This window comes from Anser anser, assembly GCF_964211835.1.
Source record: "Anser anser genome assembly, chromosome: 7".
Taxonomy (NCBI): Eukaryota; Metazoa; Chordata; class Aves; order Anseriformes; family Anatidae; genus Anser; species Anser anser.
In genome coordinates this window covers 33,883,994-33,910,906 of record NC_139727.1, presented here as the reverse complement: position 1 = coordinate 33,910,906, position 26,913 = coordinate 33,883,994, and the positions used below count along the sequence as shown (strand labels likewise).

General features: G+C 39.0%; 1 protein-coding gene across 4 annotated transcripts in view; it reads left to right on the top strand.

Moving 5' to 3' along the window:
• The window catches only part of GFRA1 (GDNF family receptor alpha 1), a 146,587-nt gene extending 120,768 nt beyond the window's left edge, over positions 1 to 25,819 (top strand). For all 4 annotated transcript variants that reach the window (XM_083844153.1, XM_083844154.1, XM_083844152.1 and 1 more), the window contains exons 9-10: positions 15,244 to 15,300; positions 17,466 to 25,819. In XM_083844153.1, coding sequence (XP_083700279.1) covers positions 15,244 to 15,300; positions 17,466 to 17,627 — 219 coding nt within the window. In that variant the 3' untranslated portion in view covers positions 17,628 to 25,819. The remainder of the gene's footprint in view (positions 1 to 15,243; positions 15,301 to 17,465) is intronic.
• The last annotated feature ends 1,094 nt before the right edge of the window (positions 25,820 to 26,913 follow it).

Genomic DNA, 26,913 nt, shown 5'->3' with positions numbered 1-26,913 from the left:
TCGTGTGCACAACCTCTTCCTCCTGTGGGGGAGAAGGCTTATGCCTGGAGAGGGACCATGACATGTTGTATGCAGTCCTGGTGCAGGGTTGTGAGGTTTTCTTACGCTCCTTTACTGCTCCCTGAGATCCCCAGAGGTTGGAGAGATGGTTCTAGATCCTGGAGTAGGGTTGTGGGTCTGCCCTCCATGGAGTCTTTCCCAAATTCTTTGCTCTCTGATATTTTTGAGAGTCCTTATGTATGTGACTGGGTAGAGAATACCTCATGAATAACTACTCCATTCACATTGAACTATTGTTCTTTATTTGCTGTCGCCAGCATTGGCTTCTTGCAATCTGCTTGTTGTGGACACTTCTGGATACTTTTGCACTTCTTAATGATCCACAGGTTGCTTGAATAGTTTAGCTCTCTACCTCCTAGTGTACACAACAACTATTCTGTTGTTTGGGGTGAGTGGTCAATCGTATTTCATCTACTGCTATAGCAAAGTGTTAAGTAAATGTTTACAGGCTTTTGCTCATAGCTCTGTCTGTTTTATTTTCAGTCCAAAATAATTTTAAAGAACATAAGAATGGGGTAGTATGCAGAAGCCCCTGACCTATTATGGTGGGTCCTGAACAGTTACCAGGCAAATGGAGTTCTCCACAGGACAACACAGACCTCAAGAGCTTTATGCATGTGTTTAATTATCTATTACTTGGTAATTTGTGCTGTTCAAATTGTCTTGTTGCTGGTTTTAGCTGTGTCATTATTGAGAATATCATAGAGTTAAAACATTCTAGGAAGATGTATGAATTTGAGTATAGAAAAATGACCTGATGTTACCCAGTGGATGAAGGTGGGTTTGAAGACATTTAACATAATCTCTCCTTTTATGCCAGAATTAAATCATATAGTGTTGCTTTATGCTTAAATATTGCTTTAAGCATACTTCCAGCATCTTGCAGACCATGCCATTTGAGAAAGTGGATGAGGCAGCTTTGTTCATCTGCTTAGTCTCATGGCAACGTTACTTTCCCTGGCACAGACCTGTAACCTTTCTTCTAGAGCTCTAAACGTCCTTGTAGTAGCATCAAAGAAAATCACACTGCTTTTAGAGAGAGAGATTCCCTTAAACTCATACAAGGAAAGCAGCTCTAAACATGAAGATCCTTTTTAAACACCTTCCTGTGCTTATGGAAACCCTCCTTATTTCAGAAAATAGAAAATCCCCTCTCAAGAAACAATAATCAAGACTAAGCCTGCCTATTTATGTGATTTTAGTTGCTAGCCCATTAGTCTCAATTTACAGGCATACCTACTCCATCTCAGAAACCTCGCTTCTAGTTAACCGTTAGTCTTTGTTAGTCTTTATACAATCCTTTTCCTATCTGTCCTTTCCTCTTCCTTTTTTTTCCTTTTTTTTTTTTTTTTGTCCTTTCTTTATGCAGACCCACTTTGAATCTTTGGGTACTCAGCTGACTCATAGACTCATTCTGGTATGAAATTTATCACTATAAATTTTTCTTTATTCCCTGTGTCTGACATAATAAATAAATAAAGATTCAGGGAAAAACAAGAAAGGCTGCAGAAGACCAAGCAGAAGGGATGTTGAGGCCATACAGTGTAGGGGGAGTGCTGTTGCTGGCTTTGCTGCCTTGGAAGCTACTGTGGGGAAAGGGGAAGGGGCAAGTGTTTGAGGCCATGTGGGGATGCAAGAAGAGGTTGGAGGGGGTCTGTGTTTTGGTTTAGGAAAAAGTCTGAAGCAATCCTGGTTCCTTATCCGTGATCAAAGACAGTACTTTGCCTCCCTCTACCAGTAGCAAACCCAAGTATATGAAGAATGTTTATGCATATAAAGTTATTTAGTTTGAGTCTATAGAGGCAATCGCATAACCTAATAGAATTCTGGTTTTGTTTACACGTATAAAAGTGGAACAACTCCACAGTTGTGTACAATGCAATTATCCTTAAGGTTATGTTGTAATTATTAGTTACTTGTAGGTACATATGTCAATCTTTGATCTTTATATGTAAACCATAAACTACTGTTCTTAAAAAAAAAAACAAAACACACAAATATACCAAGGCTCACAGTTATCATGCAGCAGATATGAACAAAAACATATCAGCAATAATAAAGATTATTTTTTAGGAATACTTTCATCCTCGTAACCAACAACAAATGAAATATAGAATAGCCGAACTGAAACTAGAATGTAAGTAATCATTCTAAATATTACACTGGTGACAAAGCAGCATAGCTGAAAAAAGAGCATACTGTTGAAAAACTGTAGTTTGGAACCCTTTCCGTAGCGTACCTAAATCTTTCAAGTGGTCAGACCAAGTTTGTACGACAGGAAATGAAATACATCTTTTTAACCAAATTGGCTAACATATACTCTTAATAAAAATATTAATGATAAATCACATCTTTTATCTCCTGCTTACTTTGTATCCCTGTGACTTCTAATCAGCTGTCTCACCTGAATAATAGATCTCTAAGTTACCCTTAAGCCATCTACTCTACAATGTTTTTCAACTTGCTATTGAGTTCCAGAACAGAAGATGCTGTCACCCATTTCAGTTCCTTGTCTTCAAAATCAATGGGAGTTCAAAATGTTTATTTCAGCCTTTACTTTGGAGAATGAGAGCCTAGCTGTTTCACACCAAATTGTAGTTCTAATCAGTGGAGTTGGCCTAATAATCCCACCTCAGGTTAAGTCCTCCGTTGTGCTTAGCTCTTTCTGTGAGCCAATTTCTGTGATCTTTTAAACAGACTAGATGTTGTGCATAATGCAGGATATTTTTTCACAGGTTTGCTCAGCATGTATCCTGACGAATTATAGGATTATCCTCCCTCATGTCTTTCTTAAAACAGAATTAGGTATTCAGGGCAGTAATTTACTAAATACTGTATTACACAGTATTACTTTTTTTTTCCAGATTGACATTTTCAGAAGCCTCAAGTTGCCTCTAATTCAAGGCCAGATATGCATTACCACATGCACATAGACATTTGAATGTACTGAATTCATGCTCAGATTTGAAATACGTGCAGTCAGATTTGTTATGTGCATGGCAGGCAAGATGTGTACCAGCTTGGACCTAAATAGCTACCTGCAGCTGTAGTAATCTGATTCATGCAGTGATTTGGGTAAGTGGGTGTATAAACTAAGCATGCACAGGTGAATACAAAGCAGTTACAAGTATGAAAACTTGTTCCTAAATCTATGTCTGCACAAATCCTATGTATGCATGTGTAGAAGTTGTTTAATCAGAACTTTTCTGATCAACAGTGTTCATTTAGTATTTTTTTTTACAATGGCTTGCTCTCTTCTAGAAAAGGTAGTGAATCAAGAGTTGCAGGTCTCTTAAGTTAAATTCTTGAAGAGTATTGGAAATAAATGTTCAATGTCAGTGTGCCATTTTCCACCCTTCAGTTGCATATGCGCTGTACTTACCCACTTCTGAGGGAAAATTTAGGGATTTGTTCCTGCAGGGAACTTCCTGTATTCAATTTCAGAAGTCTAATGTGAATTCAGAAGTTGTTCGTTTGTCGTATTTTGAACTCCATTAGTTAGGCATATTCTTGCAACTATGTGCAGAATCATGCTGTCATCAAGAGTCAGCCTAACCCCTATTACTTCTAATTAAGATTTCCTGATTATTCTTAAGCATTCAGTCATGGTTATTTGCAGATGAGAAATCCCGATTGTTATAAACACAACTGAAAAGGTTTAGATAAAAACCACACACAGTTTATACCCAGTTTATGAGCTTAATGAGGATACTTATGAACCATTAATTAAGCAGAGGCTTTTCACCTTCAGGCTGATGACTGAGATACAGTGTTGTATTTAGAAGCAGTACGGACAACTCTGGTAAGTGCCCTTAGTGGGAGAGCCCTGTTCTTTGGAAGCTGAGCATCACATGGATAGCCCTTGAAATACAGGTTATGCTGGCTCATGCCAGTGTAACAGGAGACTGGACTCTGGTGTTTCATGAACATTTAAAGAGAGCAACTGGCAAAGTTGCAACTCCAAATAATCTCTGAGCCAGTGAGACGCATCTGCTCGTATGCACTGCAATCCACATTCATCGTCTGCTGCCCTTTGTTACTACAAAGCCTGTTTTACTGCAATTATGTTCATCCTTGCACAGCATATCAGAAATGCTATGTCCTATTCTGTCAGTGAGTGTGAACAGCATAGTGATACCCCAGATCCCTTTTTGATGCTGTTCTCAAATACTAGAGAGGCTAATTTCATCCTGGCCACTAAACATGGCATCTCTTCAATATTTTAACTCAGTTGTCGCTGGGACAGCTCAATACACAGTATAAGTCCAGGTGTGCATATGTGGTCTTCATTATGCGTACATTAATGTACAGTGACAGAGTCTGCATTATACTCATCCCTCATCTCAGTAATGCTCTTGGTTCTGACCTTCCGCACACTGGTATTTTATTACTCCTAGAGGCAGGAGTAATACAAGAAGCCATAGTGTTGCTGAAGTCAACACACATCCAGATGTATTTTTTTTAAATGTTATCTCTAGGGAAGCTTGATGACAGTTTATTGATACTGAATCTTGCTAGTAAGACAAAACTGTTGCATGCAAGTATTAGGTGTATGAATAGGTAGATCACAAAAAGCCACCAGTCACTTGGTGCTGTTTTCTCAGTCCAGAACTGTTAATAATACCATTGAAAATTCGTGGAAATACTCGCTGCCAAACATCATCTGTCAAGATTCTTTACAGATAGCACTCTCAAGATGTTTTTCTAGGTGAAACCTTCTAATGTCTCCCCTGAGTCCCACTAAAGCATGTTGAAATGTGGTAGCATAGGGCACCTTTATGATTTTCCTTTGTAGGGTTTTCAGTGGAAGTAGAAAAATCTGTGGATATGGGAGTACTGTCCCTTTTTAACGGAGCAGCTTATCTCACAGAAAGGGAAATGAGGGGCATGGGGGAACATCCTGAGTACTTCACAATGTTATAAACCAACATCCCATTAATTCTTTAGCCTCTTTGATGGAGTGTGCCGCATGAGGTGCAAATCAGTGGCACTTTTGTGCATTGGACCTGTCCTCTTAAGAGAAGTGCTCCAGAACCACCTTGTCATTTCAAAAATACTACATAATAGTTGTCAGTATTGACCTGAGCTAGATTAAACTAGCTTCCTGGAAATATAAGGCTGTATATCCCATTAATAATCTCCTGAACTATCCAGCCTGCCACAACGTAATACTTCAAAAAGTAGGCAAGCTACTCAAAATAAATCTTCAAAAGCTTCTTCCTGTTTACTGTGGAAACCTTGCAAAATATACCCAAAATGATACCACTGATCTCCATTACGTGCATTATTAGTATTCCTCTATTTATATTTTCTGGCTTATTAAATGTAAATATAAATGCAAGCCTTCTGTTCCTCTGTGAATAATTTGTTGTGTTGAAACAAAACAGGATCATATCCTGTGAATACAGTTTTGCATAATCTGATAATTATTTACATAATCTGGTTATTATAGGCTCAGAATTGTTTTAATGTGGCTATAATTGTTAAACATCTGAAATTCTCTATACTTTTTGTGTCTATGAAATCATTTCATTTATGGAAAAATGTTTCTTAGTACTTCACTAAGCTCAGATTTGAGGCCGTACTTGCAGAAGATGTTAGGAAGTTTACTTTGTGCTTTCACTTGCTGCTGCCTGGCCGCTGGAAGATTTCCTGTTGGCACTGTGGGATCAGGCCAGTAAAGAATAAGGCATCTTTCTAATAAGGTCATGGTTCTGTTGGCTTAGAGAAGAGTTTCTCTGCTTATTTGAATAGCTTCATTAACTACAGTGCAACTGTTGTGTGTGAGAACATTGTGTAAATAATGGGTATGAGGAAGGCCACTATCATATAATCCATTAAAGTATTGCATGCTATGGTGTAGTCCATTAAGGGGAAATAAGGTTAGGATTTCATTCCAAATAGTTAGAGGGAAGGTTTGATTTTTCTCTCCTCCACTCAAATGGGGGAAGAACGAAGTGTATATAGAGAGGTAGAATGCTACATCACAGTCCCTTGCAAGTATTGAGTTTTAACATCCATACTGCAAGGGCCTTTTGGTAAAGTTTAGGAAGTTGACAGGAAACACCAAGGTCTAGCTTAGCTAACGGATATCTGGTGTTAAGACCAACTGGATTTTTTTCTTCAGTCATCACATAAATCTGGTGAAACTTAATCTTATTACAGAAAATAAAATGCCAATGATGTTATGATGTTATACAATGATGTTATACAATGATGTTGTATGATGTTATTTCACTTTTAGAAATTAGAATGATACCAGAATTTCTTAATCAGGAATACTTACCAGAGAATTTGAATACCTTTGTTCAAAAGTAGAGAGAAAGGTATAATTTATAATGAAAATAAGAACAGATTGTTTTATACACAGCTAGCACCTATGCTTAAAGTTGTCTTACATTTCACATTAAAAAAAAATCCTGTGTATAGGGACTTTGAACTTTGCCAAAACGTAAACTATTGGGGTGAAATTTTCCTTGCTATGTGTGTGTCTCTTGCTAAATTCTTGTGGAATAGGTGTCTATCAAAAACACAGTATGCTGCAGCCTGTTTTTGTGGTAGTCTCACATTGGTAAACCTGATTGCATTCCTTGAAAATCATCTTTCTGATATTTTTATTCTGAAAGGTATTTTCAGTGTTAAAAGCAATGTGGCTACCGAGGGAAGTACTGCAGCAAGTTCACTAGGATTTCAGCCCTGCGAGTTCTGAGGATTCATCTGTGCACCTGCAGAACTCAGCTACAGGATTAGAAGAAGAGGGAGAAAATGCTTTAAATTTTTATTTTAGTGGCACTTCTGAAGAGCAAATAGTGCCAAAAATGCAAAATTCACCAATTAATCCAAATCACAGCTGTTCAAGATTGAATTACTTTTTTTAAAGAAAAAAACAATCTCTAAATCATGTAATGATTAAATGGCACTCAGTAACAGGCATAACCATGTAGCTGCGGATGTAAGGGAACAAGTATAGTGGGACTGAAATGTGAAAATAAAACTGAGGAGGGGAAGGCATAGTTATGTCATGGGCACCTCAGCTAACTGGCTAATTTTTCTGTCTTTCTGTGCAAGGTTACTTCAGTACCTGCAGCCTTTGCTTTCCCTCCCTGTAATTGCAGCAAATAGCTTGTTATCTGAAGTGTTTTCTAAACCCTTTTAAAGCTGACCACTCCGTTTTCTTTGTGCTGTGTTTTCTCTGCACTCAAAACACACACACACATATGGTTAATGAAGACAAAAATCTTGAGCATTCTTAGTCACTTAACCAAAAGCAGATGTTCATGGTTATGCTCTTCTTCCCTTGCCTTTAAAATTCATGAGTGAACACAGTGCTCAAGAAACCAGCAATAATATCAGTTGCTTCAGGTTGGCATAGCACGAAAGGACGCTCCCTGCAATGCTCAGCGCTCAAGGCCTCGTGCCGGCTGGTGTTCAAGCAAGCTTGCCTGATCTTTCCTTCCAGCTGCAGATGGACGGCACCCCCGGTCCTGCTGCTGGAGCACGGTGGCAACGCGTGACCTTCTTCTCTTCATCCCTTCCACCTCCTGACAGCCTGGGGCTGGATGTCTCACGAGGCTGGGCGGTGCGGCACTGCTAGCACTTCTCCACTGAGCCCTCTCTCCCTTTGGGCTTGCCAGGCTCCTGATCTTTCCCTAGCAGAGTCCTGGCTGGGCACCATCCCGTCACCTGCTCAAGTGGGAATATGCCTGTGAGCAGTGCTTGCTACCATCCTGCCCAGCGCAGAGCAGCCCGGTGCAGCCGCCCTCCTGCCTGCCGCAGCATACGCAGATATAGGAAAGGCAGCGCGGCGGCTGCATTAGCATGGTGCCTCTTTCAAGGCTCATTAGCACGGTGCAGGTCTGCGCTGTTCTGGCTGAGCTGCTTTCAGTCCCATCGTAGCCATGGCTGACAGCTGCTCAGGAGTGTTTACAGCACACTCCAGTGCACCACGTAGCCTGGTCTAATAGGGGAGGTAGGCACTTCACCTGCTGCCAAACAGAACAACTTTGTTTGCATATTTGGACACGCAAGGGCACACACTCCAGCCTGGAGAAGCGATGTGGGATCTGTACTTCTTCAGCGGCTTACCTTTGTTCAAAATTAAAAGCTGAGGATGTCTTTTAACTGAGATTGTAATGACTTTATGTTCATGTTTCTGTTCTTTAGATGCTGTTTGGTGCGCAACAGCCAGATGCTACCTCTAACAGCTACGTATGGCACTGGGTTGATAGTTGTGGTAAATCACTAGGGAAGTGGGTTTTAATAATGAAATCCCAAACAACTCATTTTTGGATTACATGGCTGTTCGGTTTTTTAAATAGAGGAAAAAACAAAGAAAACCTAGGCAGCCTAAGCCATTGAGATATTAACCTAACGGAACTTATTCCATCTATGCTTTTTAGTATTCTATTTTCTCCTCTGCCCTTCTTAATGCAAAAATATTTGCTTGAGGCAAATCCATAAAAATATCATATTAGGAGAATTGCATAATATCTCCTAAAAATAGGAAGCAGGAATCTAGGACTACAGAAATCCATTTTACTCAGAGAAATGAATGACTGAACACGAAAACAAGATTGTAACAAGTTACTGTACTGCCATGAAAGGTAAGTCAGGCAGTTCAGTTGACTTGGCTGGGTGTCATATTTTGTACTGTGCTCACTGGGAGACTAATTGCTTGAAATAAATATTTGAAGATCTCGGTGTCTGGTCCTTGTAAGCTGTTTGATCAGTTTGGTATTTCTGATAGGATCTGTTTTTTATAAAACCTTAAAAATTGCTGCTAGGCAGTTTTTATGCTATGTTGTCCTAGCCATAAATGTGCAGTGAGGTATGGGGTTTAGGTAGACCTCATCTGTATTAACATAACAGATCTGGGAATGGTCAAGCAGTAGTTCATACTATACAGGTCATCTTTCCTCCTTTCCCAACTTGTTTCTGCTCCTTTTGGGAGGCTTACTTCTACCCCTCTTGCCTCAGTCAAATTTTCTCAGCATTTTAAGATTGAAGAAGTTGTACAGAGGAGGTTTTCCTCTACTTGCACTGGACATTATCAGCTCTTAGGACTGTTTCTCAGATTCATAAAGCACTCAAAATCAGCAAGAGCAGCTGAGGGATAAGTGGAGATTTTAAATGCAATGAGTGTTGCCTTAAGAAAACCAGAGATCTCTGAAGGTGAGCTGGGTAGCTCTGTCACTGTGCCATGTTGCCCATTAAGCAGCTGTCTGTGGGCTGGGGTCAGGCCTGGCCCCTGATGTCTGAATGCTTGAGCTGGCAGAGCAGTGGGTGGCTGATGGCATCGAGCAGTGCTCAGGGCTGCTGGCATCCCGCTGCCTGGACCAGCTGTGGCAGAGCTGCAGGGGGAAACCCTGAGAAAGCAAACCCTCGAAGGAGAACAGGGACAAGTTGTGTATTTGTAAGGACAGGTGCAAAACTGTGGGGATGGGAGATTAGTGTTGGAGATGGTGGGATCTGAACAGAGTGGCTGATAAACTGTTCATTGCACTGCTTTGCAGCCTATAAAGCTCTGTATGTGTGGTTCCCCCATGCATGTTTGTGCACGAGGGGAAAGTGGGTTTGTTTTATTTCATGTCTCCCAGCTGAAAAACTTGTGATTTTGTTCTTACAGTGCTGGGTATTAACGTACCTTTGGAGACTAGTGCCAGCAGTGTCTTGGTAATGCTTACTTTGAAAAGATTTTATTCACTGTACAAAGTGGGATGACAGAAATGTGGTGCTTTTATGCAGAATGACCGCGGATAATTTTATACCCCAAGCTTGCATCTTTAGGGCTGGTTCACAAAAGAAAAAGAAAGAATAACACGCAGAAAAAAGGATCTGACTTCTTTGTTGTAGGATTGTGCAAAGCTGATTGTTTCTAAAGCTTAAATATGTTTGCACCCTGGCTGTTTGGGATGGTCTTTAGAATTATTCTATGCTGAATTGGATCCTTATTTTAGTGGCCTACATCTCTGACCTGCACTTTGCTTACTCTTGTAAGTCTTCCTTGTTGAAAGTAATTTACACTGCAGTGTGGCATAGTACAGCTGTGCTAACAAGAAAATACTGTTGACAGTTGTGATAGATGCATCTACCACTTAGTAAGCACAGAAGAGTTAAACCGATTGCATTTTTACAGTCTGTATGTTTCTCTGCTTACTGTTTGTGTTCTGCTGCTTGAAAAACAGCTTAGTTGCATAGTAAATCTCTCTAATCAACACAAGAAGGGAACAAAAAGAACATGCACCCTCATTTGTTAGAGCTGCTTCAGAAGGGTGGACATTTGAAGGATGTATTCTGGGAAATTTGTCCCTCTTCTTCAGAAAGCCTCGTTAATATGAGCATAACTAACCAGGCATCTCAGGAGAGGACAGAGGCACATTCATTAAAATTATGTGAAAAAACAACCCATATAACAGATATCTATCATAATGATACTTCTGTTGTCTCTCACTGCAGTGTCTAGGCAATAAGTTCCATAAAGCACAGAAGGTCCAAAGTGTGTAGCTGACAGCAAGGGACTATGTTTTGAGCTCAGATGCTCACTCTGTGCCTCTTTGCATTCAGGTCTAATGCATTCAGTTCCCTTTACATGCTTCTCCTTCTCTCCCCTCCCTCCGAATTAAAGCTCACCTTCATTAGGAGAAGTCCCCAGTCAGACCTTCTGCTTGCTGTAACATAGACATGCATGCTATAGTGGATATATAAAAATACTGCTGGATGACAAGCCATAAATAATGTGCCTACTGACTCCTGATGAGATACTGCCACAATGTTTAACGCATTTATTAACCATATAGTGCTGTGATTTGTAGAAACTGGATTCATAATTGCAATATATCATTTAGGGGCATAAATCTAGGACTATAGTGTCTTCAAAGAATGGAGATAGAGGGATTTTTGGGGGTGGGAAGAAGAGAGTTACTAGGTTTGGGAGATCTTACAATGGTTTTAGGTGCAGGGCAAGAGAAGACTAGGTTAGGGTGTGGTGAGTCTGAGCAAGGAAATACAAATGAACTCATTTAGGAGGCATTGGGATTAGAGGGTTACATGTAGGCCCACAGATTCCGTTTTAAGTAAATCCGTAACGGAGGCTGGAGAAGAAATCTCTCTGTAAGTAGTATTTCTTTCTCCTTTGAGAAAACCAGTTACCCTCCCGGTCCCAATTCCCCCTTCTTTCTAGGAAAGAGAGAAGTAGAATTTTGCTTCTAGGCATGAGGGTGTTTTCTTTTCTGGACATGCAGCCAGTTTCTTTACCAACTTTTGACTAAGCCCAACACCTTACTTTGAATATTAAAAGCTAAAAGTTGTGAAGGCCAAAACAAGGCTTGTGTGACTAATGTACATTGTACTGCAGAGCTCATCACGAGGTGCGTGAATACGATTCTCTCTAAATATCATCTGTTGCTTGTGCTACCACAGAGATAAGATTCTCTGTAAAAGCAGATGTTCATTTCTGCTGAATATAAAAGCTTAAGTGAGTGCAAGATTGTTGGCAGTATGGGGGCAGATTTGTCGGAGTAGCCCACATTACTGAATTATAGTTCCCTGCAAAGCCAGGATGAGTGTCAGCCCATCCTGCATAACTTCATTTTACAGTTCGAGGTATGTCACAGCTGAATATGTCATTAGCAAGTGCTATTTTACCTTAGTGGAAGAGATCTCATACCACTTTCCATATGTTTAACCAGTTACTCTAAGCTGCTTTTCTTTCACAGTTTTTTTTTTAAATATATATATTTTATTTTTACCAGCTCAACTCTGTCTTCTGTTTAATGATGAAATTCCCGTAGATTTTCTTGTCAGCAAATAAGAGCTTTATAAAAAAATAAAAATAAATGTAAGATTGAATACAGACTTATTTGTCACTTGTGTGTGCTGTTTTGCTCCTGTGGAATTAGGTGTTTCCAGCACATTTCAAGATACCCTCTTGCCTGCATGTTAGGCACACAGGGGGCCTGAGATGGGGGTTTGGCGGTGAATCTTTAGAATCTTGCATAATGAACAGCTCTCATTTCCCAAATTTGTTGATGGCATAGATACTCCCTGTGAGAATAGTTTGCAGCTGTACACGATGGGCACACATTTCTATTGTTTAATTTTTTAGGATAATGGAAGATGTTGTAGAGTAAATATCCAGTGGCTGAGAATATCCTTCATAATTCAAATGCATGTCTACCCATTTGGGTGTATTTCCACCAAGGCAATCAGCATAACATCCAACTCCTGATTTTTTACCTCAGAACAGGCATTCTCTCACCATAGAACAAATACAGCAGCTCTGCTACATGTAGAGCCCTTTGTAGAGAGGCAGGAAGAATTTTCCCCTTAGGTTGTAATTACAGGACATATGCTTTCTATAGCACTCTTCAACACGTAGGGTTTTCTTTCCATTACTTGTGATTTAGTGATGCACTGTTATATTACAGTAGTGCAGCCTATGCCAGCATTTCCATTATAACCCGTTTTTACAGGTTTATAACTCAACAGTAAAAGTGTACTCTTCCAATTTGAAACTTGGCATATAATGTCTCATCTCATCCTCAAAGTGATATTTTTTCTTTTCCTCTGCCTTTCCCCCCCAAAAAAGGCTACATTTTTGCTGTATTTTTAAATGGAAGATATTGTTCTTTCTGTTTTGATAGGAGAAAAGCCTGCCTGACTATTAAAATTACTTCTCAATTCTAAGGGAGAACTTTGTAATAGAAATTGCTAGTGAATAAGTGTTGTTGATATTAGAATAACTATACTAAGTACATGCTTGGATACAGAGAAGTACAACCTTCCAAACTAAAGCTATGGAATATTGATCAAAGTGATTGAAAAGCTTTTTTTTCTTCTTCTTTTTTTATGTTGATTTTGCTTCTAGCTGCTGATTTTACCCTTAAAATGGTGTCCTCAATAGTAAATATGTTTTAGCTTCTGTACTTTATCAAGCAGAATGAAGCAAAGGAAGACTTTACTGCATATAGAGAAAATAAAGATGGATTATCTCCTTTGTTGTTTGAGGAACACAGTACTGAAGGAACAAAAACTCTTTAACTTTGGTGCTGGGACCAACTAGCAACAGTACACTTGTAGTTAGCACAGTGTTGCAAATCCAGAACAGGCCTATATAGCAAAGAACAATGTTTCCAACAGAGATATGCTTTTGTGGAGAAGGAAATTTACCACTAAAGGACCAAGTAGGAAATAGGCAGCTTTTATAGTCCTTATAGTTTATACAGTTAAGATCTGAACATCTACTCATGCCTCCTTTGAATTTGAATTGCATTTCAAAGCAGTGTGTGTTTAGAATATAAGAAAATCAGGACGGAAGTCCAGTTTCTTCTTCTTTGCCCATCTTCTTGGGCCAGTCAGTTAAGAGCTGAAATCTACCCACTTGCCATTAAAGGAAGTTTCCTAATCCGTGTGGAAACCACCACCACTGCAAACACAGCAGGAAGGCTTCACTGTGTTGCTGCTTCTTGCAGTAAGTTTACTTCAAGGCATTTCTTTTTCCATTTAGATAGTTAAATTTATGCTTACCATAACCACTTTAATGGTAGTAATTAGAAGAAAGGGAATGTAAGAGAGAGATTTCATGGAGGGTTTTTATTAATTAATTGAGCTATTATTTTATCATATATTTTAAAACTGCCAACATATATACAATATGCGTTCTTTCTATAGCTAAGCTGTCTCATTTAAATCCCAGCTGTTTTCAATTGTCTCTAATATATCTATTTATAAACAAAAAAGTATCATGAAAATGTTCTTCTTAATGAGAAGTTCAGTTCCTCCATTTGGATTCTAAATTCAGTAATTAGGTTGAAGAATAGTTTGTTTCCAATAGGCAGCATCAATGGCTCTCAGATACAAAATAAAATGGCCATACATGGAACTGAAGTTTTGTAAGGTATAAAATCGAATGCTTAGCACTTCCTCGCATCATCTTTAATTCAAACCAGCTCTGACAAAACCAGTAGGATGCTGAAGTGTAAAATGCATGCAACACAGTGAGATTCAGATCTTCATTTTGTGCAGGGAATAAATTGGTAATCCCATGAAAACTTCCAGGTGGAAGTGTCAGATGTGCCCAGTGCAGTCAGTAGTTTTGGTGTGTAAATCCAAATCTGTGTGTGTGTAAATCCTGTGTGTGTGTGTGTAAATCTTTGGTGTGTAAATCCTTCTGTTACAAGATTTGATTGTACGTTTAACACTGGAAGGTCCTGTAAAAGAGTGCTGTTTATGTTTCTAGAATACAAAGAAAAAAATGATATTGAGATTACTGGAGTACTTACATCAACCACAGCACCATTTAGTAACAACATCTTCGGCACCATGGGGATTAGTATTACTATTATAGAAAAGTAGAAAACTACCGGCCCAGTCGTGTTCACTCGAGCAATGGAAATATTAAGCACCTTGTGTTGCTAGACAGAGTGTACACTATTGCTTTCATTTTGTGTGATGCTGCCACCTCAGATGTTTCTTACTTCAGTCAGTGTGGAGAGCACACAGCGAATGGATGCTCATTGTAAGATGTGGATGAAGATAAATCAAATTCATTTGGGGGGCTTTGATCATCAACAATTTTCATGCATTTAATAATATTCCATGTATAATTGTGAGCATAATGTAAACAAACAGCTCAATTTAACTTACAGGTATATACATAAAAGACATTAAATGTTCTGTTTATAGCTTTCTCTGCAGCAGCCATACAATATATTAAAACTATGCTCATGTTTTGGCAATAGCATGTGGAGAAATTACATACGTTCTCAAGGATGAAATACTCCTGTGTTATGTATTTTCCTAAAACTTAGAAATATAGTAGATTTTTTGTTATTACACAGCGGTATTATGGTGCTTTTTAACTGTCATATTTAATTTCTTCTCCTGAACATCCAGCATCATTTTTAAGGGGCCACAGAACATAACATGTTCTTTGCAGCTGGTGGCACTCAGCATTGTAATTACTGAGTACCCTTAGCTGACTGTTTTAAAGTTTTGTTGTAAATTCAAATCAGAATGTGAATGTCATTGGAAAACATGAAGTTACATTTTTAAAATGTATTCGCTAATCATGTGCAAATCACTGTCAAAATCATAGGAGTATGACAACCCCTGTGAATTTATCGAATTGTTTTGTGCTGCTGTATGTGTAAACGTACAGGGAATAAATTCTGCATTTGTTCATAGGCACAGAAGAAGCGGAAATCCAATGAATCTGTAGATACAGAGCTCTGTCTTAATGAGGTAAGAGTGCAGATCATGTATGTTTCATAGCCACAGGTGTGTCCCCTAATATAAAATTCTCAACGACTTCCAAGATTATAATGGGCTTACCCCACACTAAATTCTTGTTAGCATAGTTATGTTTGGATACTGTAAAGTATTAAAGATTGATCTTGCTCAGAAATCCAGGACTGGGCTCAAAGTGGCTTCTACTGACTTTGTATTTTAATAGCTGTACACGTTTAGGCAAATCCCATGGTAATTAATATTGTACCTATCATGTATAATTAGTTAATAATCTGTAGGAAACAAGATGATAAGGCTTTTAACAAATACAGAGAAACACACTGGACATCATTCTATGGCTAACAAAAATGAACAATTTCGGGCCTGAACTGATGTTCTCATCAGAAGACATGATGCTCAGAAGACAGACTGGTAGCCCCAAGAGACAAATAACCTTCCAGTGCTGTTTGACTACTCTGAGCCTGACCTCCAAGGCTCCATTTCAGACCTGAACATTACTTCGGTTTCGATGTCTGTCGGTCCATATCCTTTGTACTGAGTCTCTCAGGAAGCTTAATAATTAGTGAAGTACATAAATTAATTTTTACAATGTGAAAGACCAACTGTACAGCAAGGCCAATTGTAGTAGTATAAGCCACCAAATGGATGTGACCATATCTTTTAGGTTCTCCTTTGCTGATCCAAGTTTTACAGTGTTTCGAGACAATGGCAGTTCTGTAGCCCAGTTCTAATTCTTTAGGTTCTGTTAAGAATTTCCTGTAGATACTAGAATAAAGTTTAATGACGTGTGAAGAACCAAGACTATGTTAACAACATGCAGGAAAGTTAATGAATGCGTTGGCATCTCATGCTGGCTAAAGACCTTTCACAAGAAGGCCCGTGTAACTGTAGCTTGCTATCAGACTTGCTGGTCCACCTTAACCCACATCCTGTGACAGTTTCCAAAACACAGATGCTAAGGGTTGAGTATAAGATGAGAGAAAGCATATTGTGATAATTCCCTCAGTGCCTCCTAGTACATCCAACAGTTTGTAGCTCAAGGACTTCCAGCCAGCGAGAATCCTATCAGATGATAGCAAAGGGAGGGGGAATGGCATGGAGATCTCTCCAGGAGTTGTTCCCTGGCTTTGTAATTACTAGTTTCTGTGGGAACTGATGCTCTATAATCATTCTTGGTATCTGCACTTCTGCATAGTTCTAGCTTGTACCTTGGCTGATTGGCTCTCCAGGATGGGGTAGGCTTGACCCCTCTGAGGAAGCTACATCCCTGAATGTTTTCAAACTCCGAGTAGGCAGGGTATGAGCAACTTTACTTTGAGTAGATTGGATTTAATGACCTTACTCAGAGGTGCCTTCCAGTCTAAATTGTTCCGATTCTGTGATTATACATGCATTTTATTTTTACTTTTTTAACTGACAATGATAAGCAATGAAAAATATTCTTTACACTTCCTACTTAAATAGTTCACTCTAATCTGGCAATCTATACTTGCCTATGCCTACTGCTTTATTATTGGTACCAAAGGATACAATAAATAATAAATAATAATCATAAAAATAAAAATAATAAATAATTAATAATAATAAATAAATAATGCCGCAAAGAGGGGAAGAGAGATTAAGAAAGAAAAAATTTAATAGGCTTGAAACCTCAATCTTTTCTGATCCCATGGATTAGATTTTATCTGTTGCCCTCCAGGAGTAACTTGTTATTGAAGTTGTTCTGTTGACTTTGCAGAACTTGCAGTTTCACTGGGGGTCCTGCGTTTGTGGGTATTTTTATTATTATTTTTTAAAATAAACTGGCATGATAAACACAGATGGCTAAAACAAATAGCCATGTTTAACAAGGGCAAGTTTTACACATGGAACCACTGTTAGAGATTTTTTTACTACGTTATTCCTTTTTTTTTTTTTTTTTTTTTTGAGTCATGCTATGCTGGTGCTATACATTAATGATATTTTTATCCTTTAACTTTAAAATGTTGTCATTTCACTTCTGTTTTTATGCTTTTTAGATATTTCAATTTGTGACTGTGATATATAGGTAACTGTGGAGGGTGGCACATGAACAAACATGATGAATTTCATGATATAGATTTGAATATTTTGCAATGAAAATGTGTAATGGTGACCAAGGAAAGTGTTGTGTCTTGCAGAATGCTATTGGGAAAGACAACACAGCAGGAGTCTCCACCAGTCACATATCTTCGGAGAATTCATTTGCTCTTCCTACAAGCTTCTACGCAAGCACACCTCTCATTCTGATGACAATTGCACTCTCACTCTGTTTGTTCCTAAGCTCATCAGTCGTCTTGTAGCTGCATTACAAAAGGACGTGTAAAAAAAAAAAAAATCTGTTTCCTGTCCTCTGTTGTTTATCTGGAATTCCAGGTCTGGGGGCTAAGCTGAGGCACTCCTGCTAGAACAGTTTCAGTCAGCTGGAATTTTTTTTTCTCTCTAAAAAAGCTTCTTGTGATATTTAGAGGCTTTGTGAAATACTTGGTGCAGTGCTACATTCCAAACCCAAAAGGCTTTTGGGCATGCAGTGTTTTAAAGAGACAGTGTGTAAATTTGCCTGTAAAGCGACCTGGTTGGATTATTTTAATAATTACATTAATTCTAGCCTTTACCCGAGAAGGATGGCAGTTTTCTTAAGATCCTATTTATCTCATTGAATAGTTTTGGTTTTCAAATTGATTAAACTTCAGACTATCAAGGATGCCAGGCTTTTGTCTAACGGTGAATGTTCTCTCAGAGAGTGAACTTTATGAAACTTCCTCATTTGATAAATTGCTACTGATGTTAAACTCTTTCAGTGTATTAGCATTTTCCTCTTTAAATGTTTATGTACTGTAAGTGATTCTGCGTTCCCTGCTGAGAAGCCATTATAATTCGCATACAGGTATAATGTATGTCTTTCAGTTAAATTCTCATAAAAATAGAGTGTGGCATAGAACTTTCTAACAGTACATTTATCTTTTAATTATAATCATCTAGCCTTAACAAGGGTGAAGATTCTTTAAATTAACAAGAAGCAGCCATTGTGAAAGCTTCATAAACATATATTTCTTTAAATTCATGGATGAGCAGTAGAAACAAGTTTTGCTACAGGAGTTCAGCTATACAGTTGCTGGTCTTCTCTGCTTCCGTTGTGATACTATAGTCCAGTTATTATATTTTTCTTAATAAAAAAGATACACAATTTATTTGCTCTACTAAAACAGCACTATCTGTTTATACATAGCTGATAGCGTCAGCTCAGAAAGTTACAGGAACTTCATGCCTTACTTCTCTTATCACAACATTGTAGAGGGAAAAGATGTAGTGGTACGATAACTGAGTTTTATTTCTGAGACGGCTAAAACCAACACGGAAGAATGGTTGATCCAATTAAAAGGCAGCATCATGCACACTCACCCATGTGACAGGCTTTTCTCATCATAGTAGTTCTTACTGCAGCCCATGGGATTGCAGGCATGATGTACTGTTTGCAAGACCTGTTCCTTAAACATTGTAGTGGTTTGGATGCCAGTATTGCCAGTATGCAAGATTTGAGCACTTTGGTTTTCATTCAGTGACGCTGACAGCCTCTGCTGGCTCATGATGGTTTTTCTGTGGTGTCTAGAAGAGATTCGTTAAAGCTTTAAGTGTCATCAAATAGGCAACGTTTCTCCTTAGGGCTGTCCTTATACCTTACTGTGATGGCTTGGTGACTGTTACAAGCAGTTATGTCTAAATGATCAACAGTAATCAGTTTTTGTTTTTCCTGGAAGTAGGAGATAACGTGACCAAGCAAAGAGTTCATCATGTTGAATTTTCATATTTACATTGAGACTCACACAATTGTGCACAGGCCTGCTTTGAAATGTCTGGATCAGTTATTTGCAATACAACTATAAGGTACAAATTACTGTTTTATAAACTGCAATGAAGTTTGAGAGTGTGCAAAGTACACATCTTACTAAGAGATTATTAAACCTATTGACAAGTTCATTTTTTGAGCTTCTTCTTAGCTAATAATAAACACTCAAATTCTAAAATTCACTTATGTACTCTTGATTATGGTCACATAATATAGGTTTCAAAGCACTGTGTATGTGATAGAATTCTAGGATGCCATGTGCCACTGAACATAACAAATTAGACAATATTACTTTTTAATTCTGTGCTGATAAGAAACTGCAAATTACTTTCAAAGGCATCAGAGCTGCTTTTGAAGAATATATAGCATATCATTACCAGCAAAGCCCATGTGGTTCCTGTTGCTCTTCTTGTGGAAGCTAATCAAATTATTGAAAACTAGTGACAACAGAAAAAAGATTATGAGATTCATGATTTAAAAAAAATAAATCAAATTCTTTTATGTCAAAAGGAACTGATAGTATAACCTATTGAAATGGTAATGAGCATAGTGTTATAATTCAAAAGTCTGACATTATCCAATTAAAAATATTTTCAAAACAAATTCATAAACATTACAATTATTAAATCCGTCTTTGATCCACAAAGCTTTCTTTAAAATATCATTTGTATTCAGCACATTAAACATTTTAAGCAGTATCAGGAATTTTAATAACCTCCCAGTATAGTGCATACCTTTTTGAAGATTTTATACATTTGGTTTGATTACAATATCTCTGTTACATTTAATACAAATTATTAGAGCTTTGACACTGTGTGATCCAGAATAAAAGCTGTTGATCACTTATACTGTAAACAACAACCTAATTAGCTTCTGATTACAAAAGAAATTGCTAGTTATCTGATTCAACGAGGGTTACCTTTGGAAATGCAATTACGGATATAGTAGAGGAAGAAATGGCATTTTATACAGCTAGCCATGTTACCACAAACAACACGGAGCACTCAAGCTTTCTTTCCTGTATAAATTAAAAGCATACTGAATTCTTAATTAAAAAAATAAATTGCTTATTAAACAGGCAAGAGGGAAAAAACCCTAAGAGTCTGACACTTAATGAGGTTTTACAGGCATCACCATGCAAATATTGGAAGATTTTTAGAAATTAGATGTGGCGTGGGTGATGTCAATTTAGCATGGTGACCTTGTCAGTGCAGTCATTTGCTACAGAACTGACGCATGCAAATTGTTTCACTTTTTCCCTTTCTGACCACTAAAATGCCATGTGTTGAGTGTTCAACCAACGAACTAAGACTGGCTATTATATAGTATTTTAACACATTAATTTTATCAATGTACCAATAACATAGGATCTGTCCAAATACAGGATGTACATACAGATGACCTACTGTTTAAATGGTAAATTTAACCAATTCAGTTATGTTTAAATTAAATCATGGACTACCATAAACATTTACAAATCATCTTTTTCATTGAACGTAATAGAACAGACGTTGTCATTAGTATTATTAGTAGTGTGTATACACTGCCATGTTAAATAACCTGATTATTGTGTCTTATGTTCCTCCTTAAAAGTAGCACACAGAAAGATTAAATTCATTCTGAACTGAAATACATGGCTAATGTTCCAAAGTATTTAACATAGGTATTAATTCCACAAACTAGTTCAATGAAAGAGGCAACTAAGATGGGCCTTTCGGTGAAAATTATAATAATTAAGGCTTTCCTGTGCCCCTCCAAGGGGACCAGTGCAGACAGTGACGTCCACCACTGTGCAGTGGTCCTGCACCCGTGTCTGTGCGGTGGTTTGGTCAGGAACAAGGAGCACAGACCTTGTTTCACTGACTTCTCGCTCAGATCCTGTCTGTCTGTAGGGGAATGGGGAGGGAGGTGTTGAGCGCTCTGCAGGGGCCATGCATCCATCTCCACTGGGGCACTGCCACTTCCCATTGAACTCTTTCATTCCTACTGTGTCATTAGGAAGAATTAGGAGGAACAGGAATTCTTAATCATTTCAAAGCATTTGTAGACTCTGTCTGGAGACCTATTTCCAGATCATTTTCTTTTAATGAAGTTATATCCCAGTAAGACCCAAACTTTTGAAAATGAGGCTGTTCTGAGGAATGCTGCAGTTTGTCGGTAGATTGAAAACATGAAAATATACAGTACTTGCTAAGCCTATGTAATTAGGCTGGAAATGAAAAAAACAGAGAAGGAATCACCTTGAAATCTCAATCTGATCTTAATTTGTGTTTGTTGGCTTAATCACGATGATATTTCCATGGAAGAGAGATGGTGAGAAACCAGTGAAGAAGACCAAAACTCAGAAGAGCTCCCTGAAGGGACATAAATTGTGTGTGTCAAGTGCCATGAGTATCTCATACTTAGCACTGGGATTTGTTGAAATAGAAGAGCTGGATTCTGTTAGGACAAGAAACTCCATCAGAGCAAGCAGTAAAAAATGGAAGAATGAGCAGATATTTGTACAGCAATTATAACTTTCTTTCATAAAATGCAATTGTTTGTCTTCAACAACGATGTGGATCTACCTCATTGAAAAATACACATTCACTGACAGGACTTCTGCATTAAATCTGTTCTGGATAAGTTCATCTGAGCTAAAGGGGCTCCCAAGGTTGTTTTATACCCATAAGGTTATTCAGGACCTGATGTCCATGACATCAAATAGAAGTATAGTTGATTCTGATGAACTTGGCAGAGAAATTAATCCAGTGACTCGTTAAATATTTCTCATCTTTAAATATTTGCTTATTCTTACCAGCTCCATTCTTCCTATGACATTTCAATTAATGGCTATTTCAGCTTCTCCTTTCACTTTGGAAGGTCATTTTCTCCATATTCTACAGTTATCCACTTTCTCATAAAAGAAAAGATTTTTTCCCTCAGTGGTTTTGTTTGTTTGTTTTTTAATTACAGCCTCCTGTTCTGAGAAAAAAAACCAACTGTGGTCAGGAATATGTCTCTGCTGAACCACCAACACCTTTTCGGGGGGAGGGAATTGCAAGTTCCTATTTTATCTGTTTAGCACTAGTTTGACTAGTACAAGCTAAAACATGAAGTTTCTATTCCCCAGATGGAATTTGAAATTTAGTTTGATACTGAATAAGGATTAAAAAGTTTTAAACTTTCACAATCTCTCAGAAATATTTAAATATTTTTAATGTATTTTCCACTTGGAATTTCAGTCAAATAGTGTCACTAAATAGTATTTTTTTCAAAAGTAAGAAGTTTCCTTGTGAAATTTAGATGTGTCCATTTGAAGGTAAAAAAATCAGGGAGGGTGATGAATTCCCATTTTTTAATTCAATATTTTCTCCACTTTCATATACCTTTGTTTCATGTTTTCTTCATCTGGGTATGTTTGCCTTCAGGGGATGGTTATACTTAATAGGTATGTTAGATGCGGTCAGGTCAATAATCAGAAGCTAAATCCCGTAGCTCCTACTCAGAAGCTCAGTCTCTTTTAGCATTCATAAAAGACGGAGCAAGAAATTCAAGATGTAGCCTGCAGATTATCTGAAATTTAAAAGAGCACAGACTCAAACAATTTCTCCATAGCATTTCTTATCGATATACACTGTGGTGTTATAATTTGGTGCCATCTAGACTAATCACTGAAGTTCTCTGAACACATTTGACCAGAGCAGCTGCAGTTTCTGCTGTTATACCTTTGCCAATAGCTGAGCTTTGTCATGTAAAGAGGCAGTTGCTGCCTGGATTACAGCAGCCAAACCTGATCTCACTTCAGCAAGGGTTAGTTCCCCTAACCCCATTTTCCCCTGCTCTTAGCAATTCCAACACACTCTAATTCTTTTGCACTACTTTTTAATCTCTCAGAAGGATAATTTCCTAGAAGTTGTATATGTAAGAGCAATTTTCGTCAAAATTCTCCTGTTAAAATACTACAATTGACTTTGTTCCTTGTGGACTTCTATCCTACAAAGCATTAACTAGCCCTTTATCAGCACCTTCAGTCTTATGAAACTAAGCAGCAGTTTGGGGGAATTGCCTTCCAGTAAATGAAGACATGCTTGTTTTTGGGCTTCCTCAAGCCACTCATTCCAAGAATTGATGGTATGAGTAAACAAACATGCATCGTGTTACATGGTGTCGTGGCAGTATGCTGCTCCCCATACTGGCTGGCTCGTGTCAAGCAGTTCACCAGTGTTGGCACCAAGATGCAAAGTTCCTCATGGCTCCTTCTGCTGGACATTGCTTTGACAGTAGGAGAGGACATTCAGTGTCCTGCTGTTGTAAGTGCAAAAACATCATACCTTATATTGATGTATTACTGTGTGAAATACATCCCCGGCCCCATTCCCCCTCCTAAATCCATTCGCTCAGTCTGCTGGGAAGCACCAAAGAGCTGGAAATGGTTGGCTGATGCCCACAGCTCTCAGTATCAGTCTCAGCGACCTAAGGCCATCTCAGGTCAGTGGTTATCTCTGTCCATTTCCTACTGCCTGTTTTGTGGCCAGTCGCATAAAAGCAATGCCACAGTAGGCACTAACTGGCAGCAGCATTCTGGCTGGCTGCAGATGCTCTCGCAGTACAGGAGCAGGTATGGTGGCACTACCTGGTCTGTACTGCACCTGGTCTTTGTGGCTTTTTCATCTAGGCAGTGTGAAGTTCACTTAGACCCCGCCTAATAAATCTCAGAGCTACAAGCACGCCACACCAGGTTCACTAGCTCCAGCTCTTTAGCTAGCTGGTCCACATAGAGTAAGAAGTTGATTTTGACCACTGCATTTGTCTTTAGGTAGGAAGCTTAAAAGGTACAAAAGCTGAACCTCAAAGATTTACTGGACCACGGGGAGACATAAACTCCTTTCAGCACAGAAGCCAGCAAATCTGCTGAAACTATGGCATAATTTTCAAAATAAAATTAAACATCATGGTCCTCTCCTAAGAATGCTTGTGGAAAAGGATATACATGAAATAAGGTAACATTTGTCAAAAACAGGAGAAAGTCTGAAGATGTAGAAATTACTGGAACCACTGTTCATTTTAGGAGATACTGCAGGGAACACACTGCTAAGAAATAGAAATATATGTCCTGGTGGGTAGAAGGCAGGTAGAGAAATCATAGTTTGTGGTTTTTTTTGACATTGTGATTTGGCCCATGGAAACTATTCCCCTTTTAAGAGGTGAAGTAGTTCTCATGGGAGTATGCTACCCGAAACACAGCTGATGGGAGCACAGCATCGCCTTCCCACACCTCAAGCAGGGTCACTGGTAATGACTGTGTGCTTTGGGGTGGGACAGGCACGTTAACCCTTAGGTGAAGTTGATTTGAGAAGGCTGTTTGTAAAGATTGATAGAGGTTGAACAGAGCCCTGCGGTGGATTGCGTCTGGCAGTTGGGAGTGCACAACCCAGGCTGAGCTGAGTTTATCAAGAAAATAGGAGTAACAATTGAAGGAAAATATGGTCTTGAATTTTACATTGCATCCTCTCTGGGAAGGTCACAGCAGAAGTGAGGGATAAAACCAACCTCTTAACACTTACCGATACCTTTCACTGTTTCTGGGTAAGAAAACATAAATAAGTCCTAAAGGTAGGCAGTGGAAGAAATCACTTCAAAGCCCTGCAACACAGGAGATTTAACTGGTGGCAATTATTAATCTCCATCTTCTCCCCTCCCCCAGAGTTATTGCCACTGAGTTTGCTTAACAGGGTTTGTATGATGTTTTGTGTGGCATTACTTAGTGCTGAAATGGTTAGCTGTGATTAATGCTGTTCATGCTGGGAAGGTGTATGTTTCTTTCACTTGAGGATATGTCTAAGTTTGCATTTCTTTTGTGTAAAGTGCATGTTGACAAGAGCTGCAGCGAAGAGGAAATAGCACGGGAAGGTTCAGGTATAAGTAATTTAGGTTAATAAAGGGATTAATTGTGGGTAGGCAGAAAGGATGCAGGTAGGGGAGGTAGGGGAAACTGGTACCGTTTGGACCCAGGAAGACTGGCATTCACTGTGAACTGAGGATATCCAATGTTAGCATTTTTTGTTTATTTGTGTTTTCATTTTTTTTCCTTTCTTTTTCCCAAATTATCTGCCTAGAACATGCTTCCATTTTCCGGAGGAAATTCTTACACAAATAGTTACCTTCTTGTGTAAATTCTATGTTGTCTTACGGATTTCTGTACATCTCACTGCAGGTTATTATGTGTCAGGTCTTCAGTCATAATGGCTGGTAATTTGTTGTAAAAAAAATAAAAACACTGTTCACTTGTTCCTGTTGACTTAGACGTTGCTCTAAGGACATTGCTTTTTGGACTGTTCACACTTCAGAAGTCAAGTCATGATGTTTGGCATTTTCTGTTAGCATAATTCTCCTGCATTACTGTTGTACATATCCAGAAAACAATCCCTCTCAATAAACATTATTCTCTTTTTTATTAAAAAGCATGTTTTTGTGAGAAAAAATTCCTGGTTGTTTGTTCTGTTTTGAATTATACAAAAGAAAGGAAGCTTGACTGGCAAGAAAAAAAAGGAAAAAAAAAAAAAAAAGAAAACAAGCTTATTAAAGGTTGAGCTCATTGTTCCCTGTTGTTTTACAGTCCACTATGATCTAAGAAAATAAGAAATAAAGCTTTTCCCTTTAAGTATCTGTGCATTTGCTTGCTCCCTAGTCTTTTTGTGCTAGTGAATGTGGCCTGCAAAATGACAATGAGCAGGGAATATCAGATGGAAATGATGGGGAGACGGGCACGAGAGTGGCCAGCTGGCCCTATTCATACTTGCTCTCTCTCTGGCACGCAAGCACGCCTCCACGCCCACCCCAGCCCTTCTGCCCTGCCAGGCCAGAAGCAAAGGGCTGGTTCCTGTTGTCACACATGGGAGCAAAAGGGCTGCGAGGGCTTCGAAGACAAAAGAGTCTGGGAGGGGGGTATTTTAGGGAATGCAGAGCGTGCTGAGGGGGGAGGCAAGGCTCAAAGGCTGAAAATGCTTTCCTAGCTCGCACAGCAGGTTGCTGTCCTGCATGTTCACCATCACGTTTGGGCAGCTCTGGACAAGAGCTGCGTGGGGTGATGCAAGCCGGGCAGATGTTAGCTGTCCTGGCACTGCTTGCAGCTCAGGTGGTCGTGGCATTAGGCTTTCCCTCTTTCTCTACGCTGTCACTCACTCTGTGAAGGAAGAGAACAAGGAGGGAGGGGCAGAAGTGAAGTTTCCCTCTGGGAGGTACAGCTCCGAGATGCGCTCGCTGAGCAGCAGCCTCCCCGGGGACAGCTGACCCCAGCTGGATTCGCCACCACCAAGCAGCATCTGGTGCATGACCAGATGGGTTCCTTTGTGTACATGGTCTGTGGGTTTGATTTCTAGGTTTTGGTTGGCTGATTTATTTTTATTTTAAATGTTACTACTCACAAACAGCCTCCCTTTGATAATTTCCCTGTGGGTTTAGGTAAGTTAATGCCACGGGCCTGCCTAGACGGTGTACAAACAGAAGGCAGTGTGCCACACTGCCCATCTTCCATGTGTATATATTACGCTGTCATTAAATAACGATGGCATCAGGCTGTTGGTGTGACAGAGGGGACCAGTGTCCTCAAATGAAATTGGCATTCCCTCCTCACTGGCGTGGATGATATGTGTTAAACAAGCAGTGCCCATCACACCCAGCAGTTTGGCTGACTTTTGGTAGGGATGTTTGTAACGTCACTCTGTCGTCTAGTGATGGCCAGGTAAGTAGCATTATATTAT